Source organism: Chrysochloris asiatica, unplaced genomic scaffold (genome assembly GCF_000296735.1).
Source record: "Chrysochloris asiatica unplaced genomic scaffold, ChrAsi1.0 scaffold00348, whole genome shotgun sequence".
In the NCBI taxonomy this organism is placed as follows: Eukaryota; Metazoa; Chordata; class Mammalia; order Afrosoricida; family Chrysochloridae; genus Chrysochloris; species Chrysochloris asiatica.
Window position 1 is genome coordinate 2233363 of NW_006408866.1, and position 17408 is coordinate 2250770.

Consider the following 17408-nt stretch of genomic DNA (forward strand, 5'->3'; position numbering starts at 1 on the left):
AAGACTATAGCCTTCAGTATGTATTGCACCTCAATGTAAATTTTAAATCCTCATAACTGTACCAATAAATAACATCATGATAAATGGAGAAAAGATTGAAGTTGTCAAAGACTTCTTTTTTCTTAGATCCACTATCAACATTCATGAAAGCAGCAGTCAAGAAATTAAATGGCATATTGCATTAGGCAAATCTGCTGCACAAAGCTTGAACCACTAACCTTCAAGAGCAAAGATATCAGTTTGAGGACTAAGGTGCACCTGACCAAAGCCATGGTATTTTCAACTACCTTATATGTCTCTTGAATGTGAACAATGAATAAGGAAGACAGTAAAAGAATTGATGTATTAGAGTTATGGTATTGGAGAAAAATATTGAAAGTACCATGAACTGCCAGAAAAACTAACAAATCTGTGTTAGAAGAAGTACAGTCAGAACACTCCTTAGAAGCCAAGATGGTGAGATTTCATCGCTCATATTTTGGACATGTTGTCAGGAGGGACCAGTCCCTGGAGAAGCACTTCATGCTTGGTAAAGTGGAGGGTCAGAGAAAAAGAGGAAGACCACCAATGAGATGAACTGGAACATGGGCAAGAATAATGGGCTAAAGTGTGGCAACAATTGTGAGGACGGTGTGGGACTGGGCAGTGTTTTGTTCTGTTGTGCATAGGGTAGCTATGAGTTGGAATTGACACAACAGCACCTAACAACAACAACAGGCAACTTGATAAATATAGAATGTTGTTGTTAAATCCATTTGAGTCCACTCTGACTCATAATGACCCTGTATAGGGTTTCTGAGGAGTGGTTGGTGAGTTTGAACCACCAATCTTGTGGTTAGCAGCCAAGTGCTTATCCTACAGTGCCACAACAGGACTCCAAAATGACAACAGGAAAGTGCATATTGAGTATAAAGAGAACTGGTGTAATCATTCTTCCCTTTGAGCTGCTTCTCGTCTTACTGTTTAAAAACACAGTCATTACAAAGGCAAGAAGTGACTGGCTTACAAGCTTTCAAGAGGGAACCTAGATCCAGAGGGCCTGGAGGAAGGTAGAATCTCCAGTGAGTAGTATCCAATCTGTCTAGGCGGGGCTGATGCATGAAATGCAGACGGGTCTCTTGTGATATAACAGTGAATAATTGTTATCAGGACTGATTGTGAGGGTTGGAAATGTAAAGGTAGAAGTTTTATAGCAAGGAGAGGAGTGATTAACTTTTCAGTCTAGGAGCGGAGGTCCCTAGGACCATCAAGGGAGAAGAGCGGAGAGCAGGACCCTACCCAGAGAAGCAGTGATGCCTGAAATGGAGGCAGAGACGATGACGTGGAGAGATGGAACAGCTGGAGAACTTTAGATTCAGAAAGGGAGAGCGACTGTGTGCTGAAGACCTGGGGAGTATGGGGGGCAGGATTGCAGGGTGTACCCTTTGGTTGGCTGATGATGCATGGAGGGGATCGTAACCATGGCAATGAGACGATATATGATAAAATTAATGTTCTCCCATGTAAACTATCACATAATTCTCAATAAAACATTTAAGAAAAAAAACAAGCATTTCATAATTTCTAGTCATCAAATATTTTCAAATAACCTATTTTGTATACAAGACCCTAGGCTAATAATAATATAGTCTTCACCAGCAAAGAACTAAAAATCTAGTTGTTAAGTGCTACTGAGTTGGTTCCAACCCATAGTCACCGTGTATAGGGCGGTTTCCAAGGAATGACTGGTGAGTTTGAACTGCTGACCTTGCAGTTCAAACGACTTTACGGTGCAAGCCCATTAACCCACAGCGCCACACCAGGACTCCCATAATCTAGTTGTTGTTGTTAAGTGCTGTCGAGTCAATTCCGACCCTTAGAGATCCTGTATAGGGTTTCTAAGGAGCAGCTGGTGAGCTCGAACCACCAACCTTGTAGTTCAAACGACTTTGCAGTCTGTCTGACACATAATCTAGTAGAAGAGCCCAAACTCATGAGAAGTGGGAAGACAATGCCACTGTGAAATGACAGGAGAGAAATGATGTCACGGAAGTTTCAAAGCAGGAGTTGAAAGTAGAGGGAAGAAATGTCAAGAATTCAAAGAATGGAATGACTGACCACTGAGGGTTATAAACCCAAACCAAATCCACTGTCACTGACTCCATTCTAACTCAGTGGGTGAAACCGTCCCATAGGGTTTCCAATATTAACAGAAGCAGATTGCCACATCTTCCTCTTGCGGAGCATCTGGTGAGTTTGAACCTCAGACCCTTCAGTTAGTAGCTAAGCACTTAATCACCAGGGTCTTTGACATTAGTAGTCAGCAGCATTAGCATCTCCTGGAAGTTGTTAGAATCCTGGGTCCCTCCCCGGATCTACTGAATCGGTTTTCACTCTAACAACATCCCCAGATGATCTGTGTGCACACTGAAGTATGGGAAGCATTGGTGTGGACATTAGTGATGCGGCTGGGGTTGTGTGTTGTTGTTGCTAAGTGCCATTGAGTCGGTTCTGACCCATAGCGACCCTATAGGGTTCCCAAGGTGTGTAGTGGCATGGAATTAAAAATTAAACGATGTTGTTGACATTTCAGAGGAAACCGGATAGAGGACCAAAGTGAGAGGAAAGATGGCGTCTCCCTCTTGCTGGGAGCCCCTTCCCCAGTGTTTGTTTGCCCGGCCTTACCAATGCTTTTCATGATGCTAGTGTAATAGTCATTTTCCTTCTCCTTAATGAGCTTCTCAAGCAGAGGTTCCAAGGCGCTTGCTATCTGCTTGTTCGAAATCAGCGTTGAAATCCGCATCATCACCTCTGCCTCCTCAGGGGCAATCATGTCTTTCCGGATTCCATGGGTCAGGTAGTAGTAGTACCTCTTCCATTGACAAAGAAGCAACAAGAGAACAATTAGAGCTTAATAATTATGGCCAACTGCCCAACCCATCTGCCACCAAGGGGCCCTATTCACACAGCTCTCCTCCCCACCCTCCACTTGCTGCCATCATGCTTTCTGGACCTCCCACTTAACACTCATAGCAGGAAGATCATGAGCGACTTTCCTCCATGTTTCTGGAGGATTCATTGGGATACATATAAGAAAGAACTCTAAAATACCACGGGGGTAGGACAATTAGGACTCCTGAGCTTGGGGATGGAGTTGACATATCTGATGATGGTTCATTAATAGGGATGACGAGTTCCTTCCATAGATTCAAATAATTCACTTCCTTTCCAAAGTGCCTTGATTGCGTGGCTTGTAGCGGGAATTGCCAAAGTCCTAATGAGACTTATAACAGTTCTTCTAAGTCAACCATGGGGTTGAAAGTTTAGAAAGCAACATAAATAGACTAACTTAACACAAGTAGTCAGTGTGACCTGGTAGGGTCAGGAAGCTTCACTGATGTATGACTTGCCTTTGAGTTGGTAAGTGCCTGACTAACACAGTGACAGCCACCATGGCTTCAGACACAACAATTGTGAGAACGGCACATGACTTGATATTGTTTCATTCTGTTGTACACAGAGTTACTATGAGTTGGAACTGACTGGATGACACCTAACAACAACAATAGATAACAATTACAAGCATTTCTTCATGCTTGTTGGTCATCTGAATGTCTTCTTTGGTGAAGTTGCTATTTTTGTCTTCTGCCCATTTTTTAATTGGATTATTTGTTGTTTTCTTCTTGATGAAGTGCTGAAGCTTTCTATAAGTTTTAGAGAATAATCCTTTGTCTGGTATATAATTGCCAATTTTTTTTTTTTCCCAGTCTGTGGGTTCTCTTTTTACTCTTTTTTTGAGATATCTTCGATGCACATTAAGTAATTTTTAGGATGTTTCAGTCATCTAGTTGGAGTCCTGGTGTGGCACTGTGGGTTAATGCGTCAGACTGCAAAGCTGTTTGAACTGCAAGGTTGGAGGTTCAAGCTCACCAGCTGCTCCTTGGAAACCCTATAACAGGGTCACTATGGGTCGGAATCGACTTGACAGCACTTAACAACAACAACAACAAATCAACACATAGGAGACCCTGGATGGTGAAAGATTGGTGGTCTGAGTCCACCCAGAGGTGCATCAGAAAAAAAGGCCTGCCAATCTCCTGCTGAACAGTAAGCCATTGAGAACCCTGTGGAGTACAGTTCTAACACATATGGTAGCCAGGAGTCAGGGTCAACTTGACAGCAACTGGTTAAAACTACACAAGCTCTTTGTTCTAAAGCTTTGTTGTTTTACAATAGAGTTGGAAACTCAACAGCCTACCTGGCCCTGCAGCCAGGCAGATAATGTTAATAAGTGAAAGTTGGATGGATACAAGAAAGTAATTAGGCATCGTGGGGAGTGGGGCACACTGGAGAATGCGTTTTGTACCCACAGGAGGCAGCAACTACTCAACTCCAAAGATGTTTCTTTTTCAAGATAGGTTGAGATTTCCCTCGTTTTCAAAACGTCTGCAGTTTAAATTTATCCTATGGTATGGTTACTGGGAAAAAATACAGGATACAGTGGGATACACTTGTCCTTTTACTCAAACTAATGATTCCTTGTTTATCTGAAATTCAAATTTAACTGAGTGGCTGGTGTTTTGTTTAACTTTATCTTTGCTTTTGTTAATTCTGGCAACCCTTACCTATGGGTTGCCCTTTTGAAACCTTTTGTGCTAGGAGACCCCAAAGCATCAAGTTCCAGGACTTAACTAGAGCAGAGAGCTTTTGCACACACACACACACACACACACACACACACGCTACCTCACGTGTTGGCCACAGGGTCTGGATACTGGTATTTTTATGTTGCCCACGTGATCCTGCTGCACACCCCAGTTTTGAACTACTGAAATGCTAAGAGTAAAATCTGGCCAACTGAGAGAAAGGAAGCTAAGGAGACCATACCTCTAAGTCTAATTCAGATGGTTTGGCGTCTCTGCTCTCTATTTCCATCTCCTGCTGTATCATCACATTAATTTGTTCCTCTGGACTCATTGGTCTGCTTCCTGAAGATTTTAAAGACATCACCTCCTTCATGGCTGGGTAGGTGGAGAGGTGGCAGGTTAACTCGGTTCTGAAATATAGACACAGTTCTCTGCTTAGTGCCTGATTCTACATGGATGTGCCATGATGTCACACCTACCTTCTTGAATCTAATAAATGCCGCTCTGTGTCATCTAATGGCAAGAGTGTGTACTTCGATGATGGTCCTTAACCACTGAATACCTCATGACTAGGTTAGCACTTATTTTGTTAATTTTTAGAATCTAAACAGATTCAAATTGGTTTAAAACTAAAAGGGCAGTTGATGTTAAATACACAAATAAATGGGAAGAAAGGGAAAAGGAAGAAATGAAGATTAGAGAAAAAACAAAAACAAAAAGTAAGCCAAGATAAGGTGCTATAGCTGGGAGCAAGCTGTTCTGACTTTCTGGTATCCCAGGCAACGTGAGGGTTAAATTGGGCCATAGCACTTCTTACCTTAAAAAGGAAGCACAAATGAAACAATCATATGTAGGGGACAATAAAGAGCAAAACACATGATGTCCCATAATATTTTTACCTACATGGTAAAGGGCTGGAGTGTGGATTTTGGAATCAGCTAGACTTAAAGTCCACATTCTTCACCTCAACACTGTTGTTATTGGTAAGTGTACCCCAATGTCCTGCACACTTACCTGGAAGGCTTGTGAAAAAGCCAGATTGTTGGGCCCTACCCCACCCCTGGAATGTCTGGCTCAGTAGTCACGTGTTATGGTTCAAGAACGAGCATTTCCAAGTATTAACAAGTTCCCAGGTGATGATGCCGCTGGTTATCAGGAGAACATACTTTGAGTACCATCTTGCTCTATGGGCTTGGGTTGTACAGTGAGTGGTTAAGCATTTAACTGCTAGCCAAAGTGTGAGAGGCTCAACCCCAGCAGCTACTCTTCCGGAGAAAGATGTGGCAGTCTGCTTCCCTAAAGACTCCAGCCTTCGTCACATGATGCAGTAGTCCAACTCTGTCCTACTGGGTCACTATGAGTTATAACCAACTTGCTGGTAACAGGTTTAACGGGCCCTTGCTCTGACCCACCAGGACACTGTAGATGGTTAGGTGAATGATTAAACATAGCCCAATATTGGCATTAAAAACAACAACAAAAAGTCAGCCATGATAGCGCTCTCTCTTCGCTTCCATCTTTACCATTGTTTTCCGTTGTTTGAGTCTTACTTATCTTTATTATCCTGACTCTCAGATAGTGCCTGGCATTTAGGAGTTTTCCAAGTTTGGGTAGGGAATAAACTGAAAAATAAAGTTTAGATTCAAGGGTGGTGCCCTTTGAAGCCTGGAGGCAGAGCACTAAGAGTGGCAGAGACAGTCACAACCGTCTTCAGGCATGACTAGTGTCTTGCTTTCCCACAGTGACACTTACCTGGTAGCTTCCTCTCTGTCTCTGAAGAAAACCGTCATTTTCTTTTTGTTGGGCTTTACTGAGGTTTTAACTAGAAGAGTGGGGGAACAAAAGACATCAGTAATGGTGCAGTGGCTTGGATGACCTTCTGACTACTGAGGCAGTTTGTGTAGCGTAGTAGTTAGGAATCAGGCTGCTAACCTCAGGGTCAGCAGTTCGAAACTACCAGCTGTTCCAAGGGAGAAAGATGAGGCTTTCTGCTCCCGTAAAGATTTATAGCCTTGGAAACTCTGTACAGGGTTACTATGAGTTGGAACCGACTCCACGGCACATAACAACAACAACAACAACAATGACCCAGGCAGCCCAAGAATACAAGGCAAATGGATACTGTGTGGTGGGATGCCACAGGATAAGTGGACTGTGGTCTCACCTGCATTACTAATTAAATGTGTGGCCCTGAAAAAGTGACTTAATTAATCCAGGCCTCAGTTTCCCCAACTGTAAATGAGGGATGATGTTGTTGTTAGGTGCCTTCAAGTTGGTTCTGACTCATAGAGACTGTGTATAGGGTTCCAAGGCTGTAAATCTTTATAGGGGTAGAAAGCCTTATCTTTGGAGGCTGTTGGGTTTGAATTGCTGACCTTGTGGTTAGCAGTCCAGTGCTTATCCTACAGAATCACCAGTGCTCCTGGGGATGAGGGTACCTTCCATTTATCAATTCATCTGGCAAGTATTGATTACTCCATTTTCTCCCCAACACTGTTAGTTTCTAAACATCACTTGTATTATTCTTTCATATTTTTATTTAAGTAGATACAGGCTTATAAGGGGAGCATGGTGGCTCCACAGGAGAAGCACTGGACTGTGAACCACAAGGTCAGCCGTTCAAGGCCATCAGTCACTCTACAGGAGAAAGATAAGGCTTACTGCTTCTATAAGTATTTGCAGACTCAGAAACCCTATACAGGGTAGTTGAGTCGGGACCAACTCAATTGGCACTGAATAACAGCAGGCTTATAAAATGTAACATGCTCTTTTTTTTAAAGGAACATTTTTAATGCATATCCTAACTAGAAAAATCTGGTTAATTTATAATAGATATAATGATTCCAAATTTAAAAATCAGTAAGTTGTTGTTAAGTGCTGTCGAGTCAATTCCAACTGATAGTGACCTTGTAACTGGGTTTCTAAGGAGCAACTGGTGAATTGGAGCACCATACCAGGGCACCAAAATCAATATAATATGCAATAAATAGAAAGTAACAAATGAAATCAATTAATAATATTTTAAAATTACATTATTAAAATTTAGCTAGATGCTATTACTTGTTAAGGCATTTTCTTATTGCTGTTAGATGCCACCAAGTTAATTTTGACTAATAGTTGACCCTATATAAGTGAAGAAGACTTAAAACATTTACTAATGAAGATCAAAGAGCACGGCCTTCGGTATGGATTGCGTAAAGAAAACAAAAATCCTCACCACTGGACCAATAAACAACATTTATCAATGAAGAAAAGATTGAAGTTGTCAAGGACTTCATTCTTCTTGGATCAACAATCAACATTCACGGAAGCAGCAGTCAAGAAATCAAGCAACATATCGCATTAGGCAAATCTGCTGCACAAGATCTTTTTAAAGTGTTGAAGAGCAAAGATGTCAGCTTGAGGACTAAGGAGTGCCTGACCCAAGCCATGGTATTTCCAATAACCTCATATGCATGTGAAAGCTGGACAGTGAATAAAGAAGACCAAGAAAGAACTGATGCTTTTGAGTTATAGTGTTGGAGGAGAATATTGAAAGTGTCATGGGCTACCAAAGAACCAACAGATCCGTTTTGGAAGAAGTGCATCCAGAGTGATTCTTGGAGGCCAGGATGGCTAAAATTTGTCTCTCATACTTTGGACATATTGTCAGGAAGGACCAGTCACTGGAGAAGGATATCATGTTTGGTAAGGTGGAGGGTCAGAGAAAAAGAGGAAGAACCCCAGCGAGATGGATTGGCCAAGTGGCAGCATCAATGGGCTCAAGTGTGGCATCGATAGTGAGGTTGGCCCATGATCGGGCAGTGTTTCATTCTGCTGTGAATAACACGATGAGTCGGTACCGACTTGATGGCACCTAACAATGTGTACCAGAACAAACCAATGCCCAGTCCTGGGCCACCCTCACAATCACTGCTATGCTTAAGCCACTTTGTCAATCCATCTCATTGAGGGTGTTCTACTTTTTAGAAGACACTCTATTTTACCAAGCATGAAGTTCTTTTCCAGGGACTAGTGCCTCCTGATAACATGTCCAAAGTATGTGAGACAAAGTCTCATCACCCTTACTTCCAAGGAGCATTCAGAACATACTTCTAAGGACTATTCACACTGTACTTCTTCCAATACAGGTACGTTCATCCTTCTGGAAGTTTATGATATAGTTAATAGTCTTCACCAACATCATACTTCAAATGCTTCAATTCTTCTGCAGTCTCATTCATTGTCCAGCTTTCACATGCATATGAAGCAATTGAAAAATACCATGGAAGGGGTTAAGTGTACCTTAGTCTTCAAAGTGTCATCTTTGCTCATTAGCACTTCAAAAAAATATTTTGCAGAAGATGTTCCAAATACAGTATGTCCTTTGATTTCTTGACATTGATTGTGGAGCCAAGTAAAATGAAATATCTGACAACCTTAATCTTTTTTAATCATATTGCTTACTGGTCCATGTGTGAGGATATCTGTCTCCTTTATGTTGAGTTGTAACACACCTGAAGGCTATAGTTTTTAATCATCCAGAAGTGATTCAAATCCTCTTCAATTGCAGCAAGCCAGGTTGTATCATTTGCATGTCACAGGTTGCTATGAATCTTCCTCCAATCCTGATGCCATGTTCTTCTTACTATGATTGAGCTTCTCAGATTATCTGTTGAGTGCACTGACTGTGTAAGTATTGTGAATGGATGCAACCCTAACCCACATCTTTCCTGATTTGAAACCACCCAATTATACTCTTATTCTGCTCAAAGGACTGCCTTCTGGTCTATGTACAGATTCAGCATAGGCACACTTAGGTGTTCTGGAATTCTCATTCTACACTGTATTATAATTGCTCTTGTTAGGTGCAATCAAGTCAGTACCAACTCATAGCTACCTTATCCACAACAGAACGAAACACTGCCCGGTCCTGGGCTAACCTCACAATTGTTGCCATACTTGAGCCCACTGATGTTGCCACTTGGCCAATCCATCTCGCTGGGGGTCTTCCTCTTTTTCTCTGACCCTCCACCTTACCAAACTTGATATACCTTTCCAGTGACTGGTCACTCCTGACAATATGTTCAAAGTAGGAGAGATGAAGTTTGGCCATCCTGGCCTCCAAGGAGCACTCTGGCTGCACTTCTTCCAACACAAATCTGTTGGTTCTTTTGGAAGCCCATGGTACTTTCAATATTCCCCTCTAACACCATAACTCAAAAGCATCAATTCTTCTATAGTCTTCCTTATTCACTGTCCAGCTTTCACATGCATGTGAGGTTATTGAAAATACCATGGCTTGGGTCAGGTGCACCTTAGTCCTCAAGCTGACATCTTTGCTCTTCAACACTTTAAAAAGGTCTTGTGCAGCAGATTTGCCTAATGCAGTACATCATTTGATTTCTTGACTGCTGCTTCCATGAATGTTGATAGTTGATCCAAGAAAAATGAAGTCCTTGACAACTTCTATCTTTTCTCCATTGATAAGAATGTTGTTTATTGGTCTAATGGTGAAGATTTTTATTTTCTTTACATTGATATGCAATCCATACCGAAGGCTGTGCGCTTTGATCTTCATCAGTAAGTATTTTAAGTCCTCTTCACTTTCAGCAAGTAAGGTTGTATCATCTGAACATTGCAGGTTGTTAATGAGTCGTCCTCCCAAGTAAACATCCTTCTGGCATTTCTACTTTCAGCCAAGACTTATCTGACATCAGCAATGATATCCCTCCTTCTAAGTGCACTTGTGTTTCTGACTTGAATTTCTGGCAGTTCCCTGTCAATGTACTGCTGCAACCGTTTCTGAATTATATTCTGTAAAACTTGATTGTCTTGTAATATTAATCATACTGTTGTTGTTAAGTGTGGCGAGTCAGTTTTGACTCATAGTGACCCTGTATAGGGTTTCCAAGGAGCAGTTGGTGGGTTTGAACTGCTGACCTTGTGGTTCGCAGTCTGTGCTGGTCCTACAGCGCCACCCAAGGAGTCCAAAGCACATCCTTAGATTCCGCCAGGTGTGCTGGCCATTGGAGAGAGCTCAGAGGTAGAACACAGCCCACATGCAAGCTCCATTGGCACCCATCTGCCAGATCATGGTGAGGAGAACCTATGTGGTGAGTTTCTCTCGGGGCCAACCTGAGGTAGGTGTGGGAACGAGAAATAGGGTCATGGTGTCTCCCACCGGGAACCCTGGGATGGCAGCGGAGGCCAAGCCGGGCTAGCCAGAGGCGACACAACATGCGCTCTCACCAGCCCTGGGAAGAGAGGCCATTCCAAAAGCCACGGGCTGGGCGGGCATGGAGCCGGAGCCGGAGCCGGAGTCCCAAGAAGCACCACCCATGGAGGCCTGCACCCTGGATGGAAAGCCAGGAGCGGGCAACGAGATGAGAGGGGGCGCCAGAGGGCAGTGAAAGGCAGGGAATCAAACCGGAGAGCCAGCGGATGCTGAGAGGGAAGGGACACAGGCAAGCACAGACGGACCTGGGAGGGTACACAAAAGTTTCAGACGCTGCCAGGCCCCAGGATGCTGCCCAGTGTAGTCTTCAAATGACCAACACCGTAACTGGGAGATGCTACACCAGAACCTCATGTCTAAGCCATGCCTGTGGGTCACATGCTTACCCACAAAAACTGTGAGATCATAAATTTTGGGATAATTTGTTATGCAGCAATAGAAAATACAAGTTCACAGAAAAGGTCCTGGTATAGGATAAACCAGTTAGCCATTGCCAGTGAGTTGATCACCACTCATGCTGACTTCATGTGTGGTGCTCTATACACATGGCTTTCTTGTCCATTTTCTTCCTTAGGTGAGGAAACCAAGTTTGACTCTTGAAGAAACATTACACCAGAGGGCGATCAAGCACAGGCTATCTGCTACAGCTATTGCAAAGACAGAGAGAAATCTAAACCATTATATAGCCACGGGGTTACAGTCCATTGCATTCCTGTTGTAAATGTAATGGTTAATTTCCACATCTTTCTGTTGGGGAGACATGACTGGGCCTCTTTAGTCTGTGGGGTTTTCAATGACTGACTTTTCTTCGTAGCTCACCAGGCCTTTCTTCAGAAGTACCTCTGTGGACTCAAACTGCCAACCTTCCCACTAGCAGTTGAGTATTTAACTGTTTGTGCCCCCTGACCCCCAGGGATGCCAGTATGTGATCAATGTTCCATACATGTTAGTCATTATAATCATTCCCATTTCACAGATGAGGAGTCTATTCAAAGTTAGCTACGTGAATTAAAGACCAGAATTAGAGACCTCACTCTGCTTTCAAATACCTTGTGACAGCCTTTGAAAGCTCTTTTCCCTGGGGACGCTGATGGTAATCGGCTGGTAGATTTTTAGCAGGTTCTTCAGCTTCAGGTCCTGGGCCATCAAGGAATAGTTGTTGGCAATGGAGTCGCTGGGACCACGGTGGTGATGCTGCTCTTTGAAGGGGGCAGCCAGAGTCCATGAGGTACGTTGCATCAAGGGGGGGTAAAAGCTATGTGACATGACCGTCTATAAGGAAAGAAGTGAAGAGGAGACATGCTGAGGCTCCTCTTGAGGGGCTTGGCCTCACAGTCACACTCCCGGAGCCCCATATGCCTGATGAGGCTTCTACCTTCTGCTCATTTCACCTCACTGCCCACGAAAACAGGTTCTTAATGGATCCCCGCTGTACTTCCTGACTGCTAGGAGCATGATTTCTAATGACAAGGATAAGAGTTGGCACTCAATACACAGTAAATTCATGAGTTAGATCATCTACATCTATTGCATTTATTCCTTATCAGGAAAAAAGCAGTTGTTATTAAAGTCAATTCCAACTCATGATGACCCCATGTCAGAGAAGAACTGTGTTCTGTATGGTTTTCAATGGCTAATTTTTTAGAACCAGGTTTTCACTCAATGCACCTCTGGGTGGACTTGAACCTCCAACCTGTCAGTTAACAGCTAAGTGTTAACTGTTCACACCACCCAGGGACTCTGTTCCTTACAGAAATGGCTTCAAGGTAGTTCTGTTGTTGTTGTTACTGAGTGCCTAAGACTCAGTTCTGACTCACAGCAACCCTGTACAGGGTTTCCAAGGAGAAGCTTTGGGTTTGGGTTTGGGTTTGAACTGCCAACCTTGTGGTTACCAGTCCAGTACTGATCCTACAGCGCCACACCAGAAGCCCATAAGGCATATACAATTACCCTCACATGATACAAAAGATATTAAAAATACAAGTACACAGAAAAGGTCCTGGTATGTGAAAAACCATTGTCAGTGAGTTGATGACAACCCAGGGTGACCCCATGTATGCCTGACTAGAACTGTATTCTACATAGCTTTCTATTCGGTTTTCTCCCTTAGAAGAGGAAATCAAGTTTTACTCTTGAATAAATATACGAGTTACTTGCTGAAATGATTGCAAAGACAGAAAGAAATCTCAACCATTATATAGCAAAGGGTGCATTAAGTAATGCACCAGGTACATGGGGAAGGTCAGCTTCTAACTCACCTGTGTGGCTCTGTCTCCCCTATTCTGGAGCCTCTACCAGTGGCAGAGATCCCCAAAGTCCCTAATTGCACTTGTCAAGGCTGATGGCTTTCTCCACCATTACCTCGGATACCTAGAGGGGCAGGGCAGTGTTGTGTATCTTGTCATCCTCAGCAGAAGGGTGGTCAGGTCACCCTGTAAACATACCTGATAGATTTCAGACGGCTCCTCATTGATGGAAGTAGGCAGAGGGGGCAGCTCGGGCCGATTCTGAGGATGGCTCATGTGATGTATGGAGGCATCTCGGGTGGTCTGTGAGAGATGGGGTGAAAGTTACTCTTCAGGAATCAGGGAAGCCTTCCACGCCTCTGGGAATATATGAGGAGCAAAGAGCTCCCAAACACCAAACAAGACTTCAGAAACAGTTCTGCCAACCAAACACCTTCCTTACACATTCTGTATATATATATAAAATTAACCACTAATCTCTTTCTCCTCCAATGTCTATATATACACTGGCAAGTACGAGCTGTCTGAAGTTTGAAGTTTGTCTTTGCAACAAAAAGGATTTGTAGTCAGTAGGAATCTTTCCTTGGCATATATATATATATGCCTCATACATACATACACATATATATACATACATACATACATATATACATACATACATATATGTTGTTGAGAAGTGCCGTTGAATCGGTTCCGACCCATAGCTACCCTGTATAGGGTTTCCAAGGAGCAGCTTCCAAGGTGAGCTTGAACCACCGACCTTGCAGTTCAAACGACTTTGCAGTCTGATACATTAGCCCCCAGCGCCACACCAGGACTCCATATAATGAACCACTAATCTCTCTCTCCTCCAATGTCTCCCCCTTGACTTCTCCCCTGTGAGTAAAGCTGAAGGTTGTTTCTTCCCCTAGATTCTGAGGAGGACGCCCAGATGCCCAATTATCCCACCCTGGGTTATGATTAAAGGGGTTGACTTTAAAAAAAAAAAAAAAAAAGGAAGGCTCTTCATATATGCAAAGTTCCAAATAAAAGTTTGCTCCTGCAATGGTACTGCATTTTATATGTAGTGAACCTACAAGCAACTCTCTCTGTGCTTCCTGTGAACAGTGAAGGTTGACTGGGAAGCGACCCTCAGGTGGCCACACTGTTTTGGTAACTCTACCCGCAGTGTCTTCCCTGGAATGAGCAACTTGCAGAACTTAAAGTGATAATCATGTTTGTTGAACTATACCATGTGTATTTCTGCCTTATGACCCAGTCCTTATATACAAGACAACTATTTCACCTGGAGCTGGGATGGAGAAATTACAATTTCTTCCATCACTGGACAGAACTCCTGGGGCTGGGCTTATCGAGAGGTGTTGCTGAACAACACATTAAAGATGGTTTGAGGGGTTTTCAAGGGGCATGTTGGCACTCTGGAATTGTCACTTTAAGGCAATGACATTGGACTTAGCTCCAGTGTAAAATGAGAAATCAGAGTATGAGTTTTATTTACTTGGTTAGGCTAATTCTGTCAGAGAGGATAATGAAGGAGGTTTATGAGTCAGTTATCAGCCACCCCTGCCTTCAGTCAACCCCTCGCTCACTGCTGACTCATATGAACCTTCATCATCTCCCCTGGAGCACCTACTCGTTAAATAATAACAATAAAACCACAACAACATGGACCATTGTTCCAAAGCATTATGGGCCGGGCATTGTACAACCTTACAAGGGTTTTTATACCCATATTCTAGCGAAAGAAACTAAGGCTCAGAGAGGACAGGTATTACATCCCAGACAGACAGGGCAGAAGCTTGCCTTCTAAGTCAGTGCTTTTAAATGTATGCTACTCTGCACCCAGGGCTCTGGTAACACAGTGGTTACGAGTCAGGCTGCTAATCTCACGGTCAGCAGTTTGAAACTACCAACAGTTCCACGGGAGAAAGATGAGGCTTCCTGCTCCCATAAAGATTCATCATCTCAGAAACCCTGTACAGGGTCACTGTGAGTCAAACCCGACTCCACGGCACACTAGTATGACTTACCTGGCAACTGACTTTAGGAAGGTGGCGGTGGTTATTTGTTAAGTCGATTCGGACTCACAGAGACCCTGTATGAGTCTATGAGAAGAGAGAATGTCCCATAGGATTTCCTAGGCTGTACTCTTTTCTCCCAAATCACTAGGTGTTTTCTTCCACAAACTGGTGGTTTTGAACTGCTGACTTTTTGGTTAGCAGCTGAGCATTGTAACGGTTATGTCACCAGGGTTCCTTTTAGAAAGTTATTGACCTTTTAGATTAATGTAACCATCCAACCCCATAAACAAAGATACATACGAAGCCGGAGACCTTTACAAACACGGAATGGCCTAATTTATTCCCTGGTTCTCAAAACTCATGGTGCATTGGACTCAACAATGGAATTTTGTTAAAAGCGGGAATGCTTGGACCCCACCTCAAACATGAAGATCCTATTGATTTCAAGTTAAAGAATTTGCACTGTTGATTTAAATCACTGCATCCTGTCTTTTTGCTACTGACCTCAATTTCAGGGATCTGAGAACTGATGGCTTCCAAGGAAGAAACCCTTCTTTCTCTACTGAAATTACAATGAAATTACATGATGAGGTTAACCAAATAGAAAAATCCAGCATCTGCCTGAAAAGACCCCGATCGTCTTAATCATACACCATACCATCTGAGGGAGATTTTGGCAGCGGGACTTTCACGAATATGAAGTCTCTCTCATATTTCAGGATTCCACATGTAAGACATAAACTGGCAAGTAAGAGCTGTCCGAACTTTGTCTTTGCAACAAAAAGGATTTGTGGTGAGAAGGAACCTTTCCCTTGGCCTAGCTTTTAAATCAATTTCAAACAAAAAATCCTCATTGAAAGAACAGTCAGCAAACTCCACAAAATCCACACATCTTGAGTAAGTTACAAAAAGAGTGGGAACAATTGGTGGTAGTTATGTGTCATGGAGTCAGTTCTGACTCATAAGGACCCTGTACAGGGTTTCTGAGGCTATAAATCTTTACGGAAGCAGAAAGCCTCATCTTTCTCCCTCGGAGCAACTGGTAGTTTCGAACTGCTGACCTTGAGGTTAGCAGCCCCATTCGTAACCACTACATTACCAGAGCTCCTTGGGAGTAATTAGTTACGCCAAAAACTCCCAACCTTTTGCAGCCAAGGTGTTTCTTAACATTGTTCTGGAAGTGTCTTGGCATTCATGACTCTGTTCTGTGTAAGGTAAACCTGATTTCAGCCCTGAAACCAATTGGGAAGTAACTCATTCCACCAAAAGCAGTGGACAAGTTGTAAAACGGGGCTGACCCCAGACCTCAGCTCCAGGACAGGGCAGGTACCACAGACTTGACTAGTTTGAATATTCCCTCTTCCCAGATTGGTTCAGGGAGAGGCATGTGACCTAAACCAGGCTGCTCAGAGTCTTTCCTGACATGACTACTAGAGCTGTTGAGAAAGAAGGCTTTCTTTTCATTGCTGTTGTTGTTAAGTGCTGATGAGTTGGTTCCAGCCCACAGCTACCCTGTATAGGGTTTCCAAGGAGTAGCTGCTGAATTTGAACCTTCCACCTTATGGTTCAAACTGACCTTGTGGTACAGTGCTTTATCCCACAGTGCCACACCGGAACTCCCATTCAAAGGTCTTAACATAAAAAATGTTATAAATATACTTGTTTAGTTAAGAGACTAATAAGGCAACCAGAATCCTGGTGTGGGACTGGGATAAGCATTGGACTATTAGCCACAAAGTCAGCAGTTCAAATGCACCAGCCACTCCTCGGAAACCCTATACAGGGTCACTATGAGTCAGAGCTGACTAGCTGGCCCTTAATAACAACAGCAGCAAGGCAATTGACCTATGAAAGAAGCATTTTCCCTTCACCACCCACTCCCAAATCTTTTACGTGATAAAAAATATGTTTAAAAAAGAAGAAAGAAGCATGTATTAAAAGTTATACTTTCCCTCTGAGAAGTTACACTTACCCTCTGAGCTGAACATTCCAGGTCATTCATGGTCTTCATTTTAATTGTGCCTATTTAAAATTGAATAAGGAACACTCAATTTCTTGAGGGGTGCTCCTCTCTAACCAAGGGCTCTGAACCCCACCCTTCTTTATAGCATAAAGGGATGACCTAGAAAATAGAACTTTCTGTGGTGTTCTGAAAGCCCTGTCACAGGGCCACCTCTGAGGTCATAGACTTCATTCAGCCTCCTGAGGAGTTCCCTGGCAGAAGAGGAGAGAAAGGGAAACTAGAGAGCCAAGCGGCAGCATTGGGGTCCTGCTGGGTATTCTTGCTGTGACAGTCACC

The 17408-nt window shown here is 43.2% G+C and overlaps 1 protein-coding gene across 1 annotated transcript in view; it reads right to left on the minus strand.

The window, feature by feature from the left end:
- Positions 1-17120, minus strand: part of DNAH3 (dynein, axonemal, heavy chain 3) — a 230804-nt gene extending 213684 nt beyond the window's left edge. The window contains exons 1-7 of the mRNA XM_006875979.1: positions 17082-17120; positions 13287-13391; positions 11892-12114; positions 9650-9658; positions 6378-6447; positions 4867-5035; positions 2665-2851 (exon numbers count right to left, since the gene is read on the minus strand). Coding sequence (XP_006876041.1) covers positions 2665-2851; positions 4867-5035; positions 6378-6447; positions 9650-9658; positions 11892-12114; positions 13287-13391; positions 17082-17120 — 802 coding nt within the window. The remainder of the gene's footprint in view (positions 1-2664; positions 2852-4866; positions 5036-6377; positions 6448-9649; positions 9659-11891; positions 12115-13286; positions 13392-17081) is intronic.
- Positions 17121-17408: the final 288 nt, after the last annotated feature.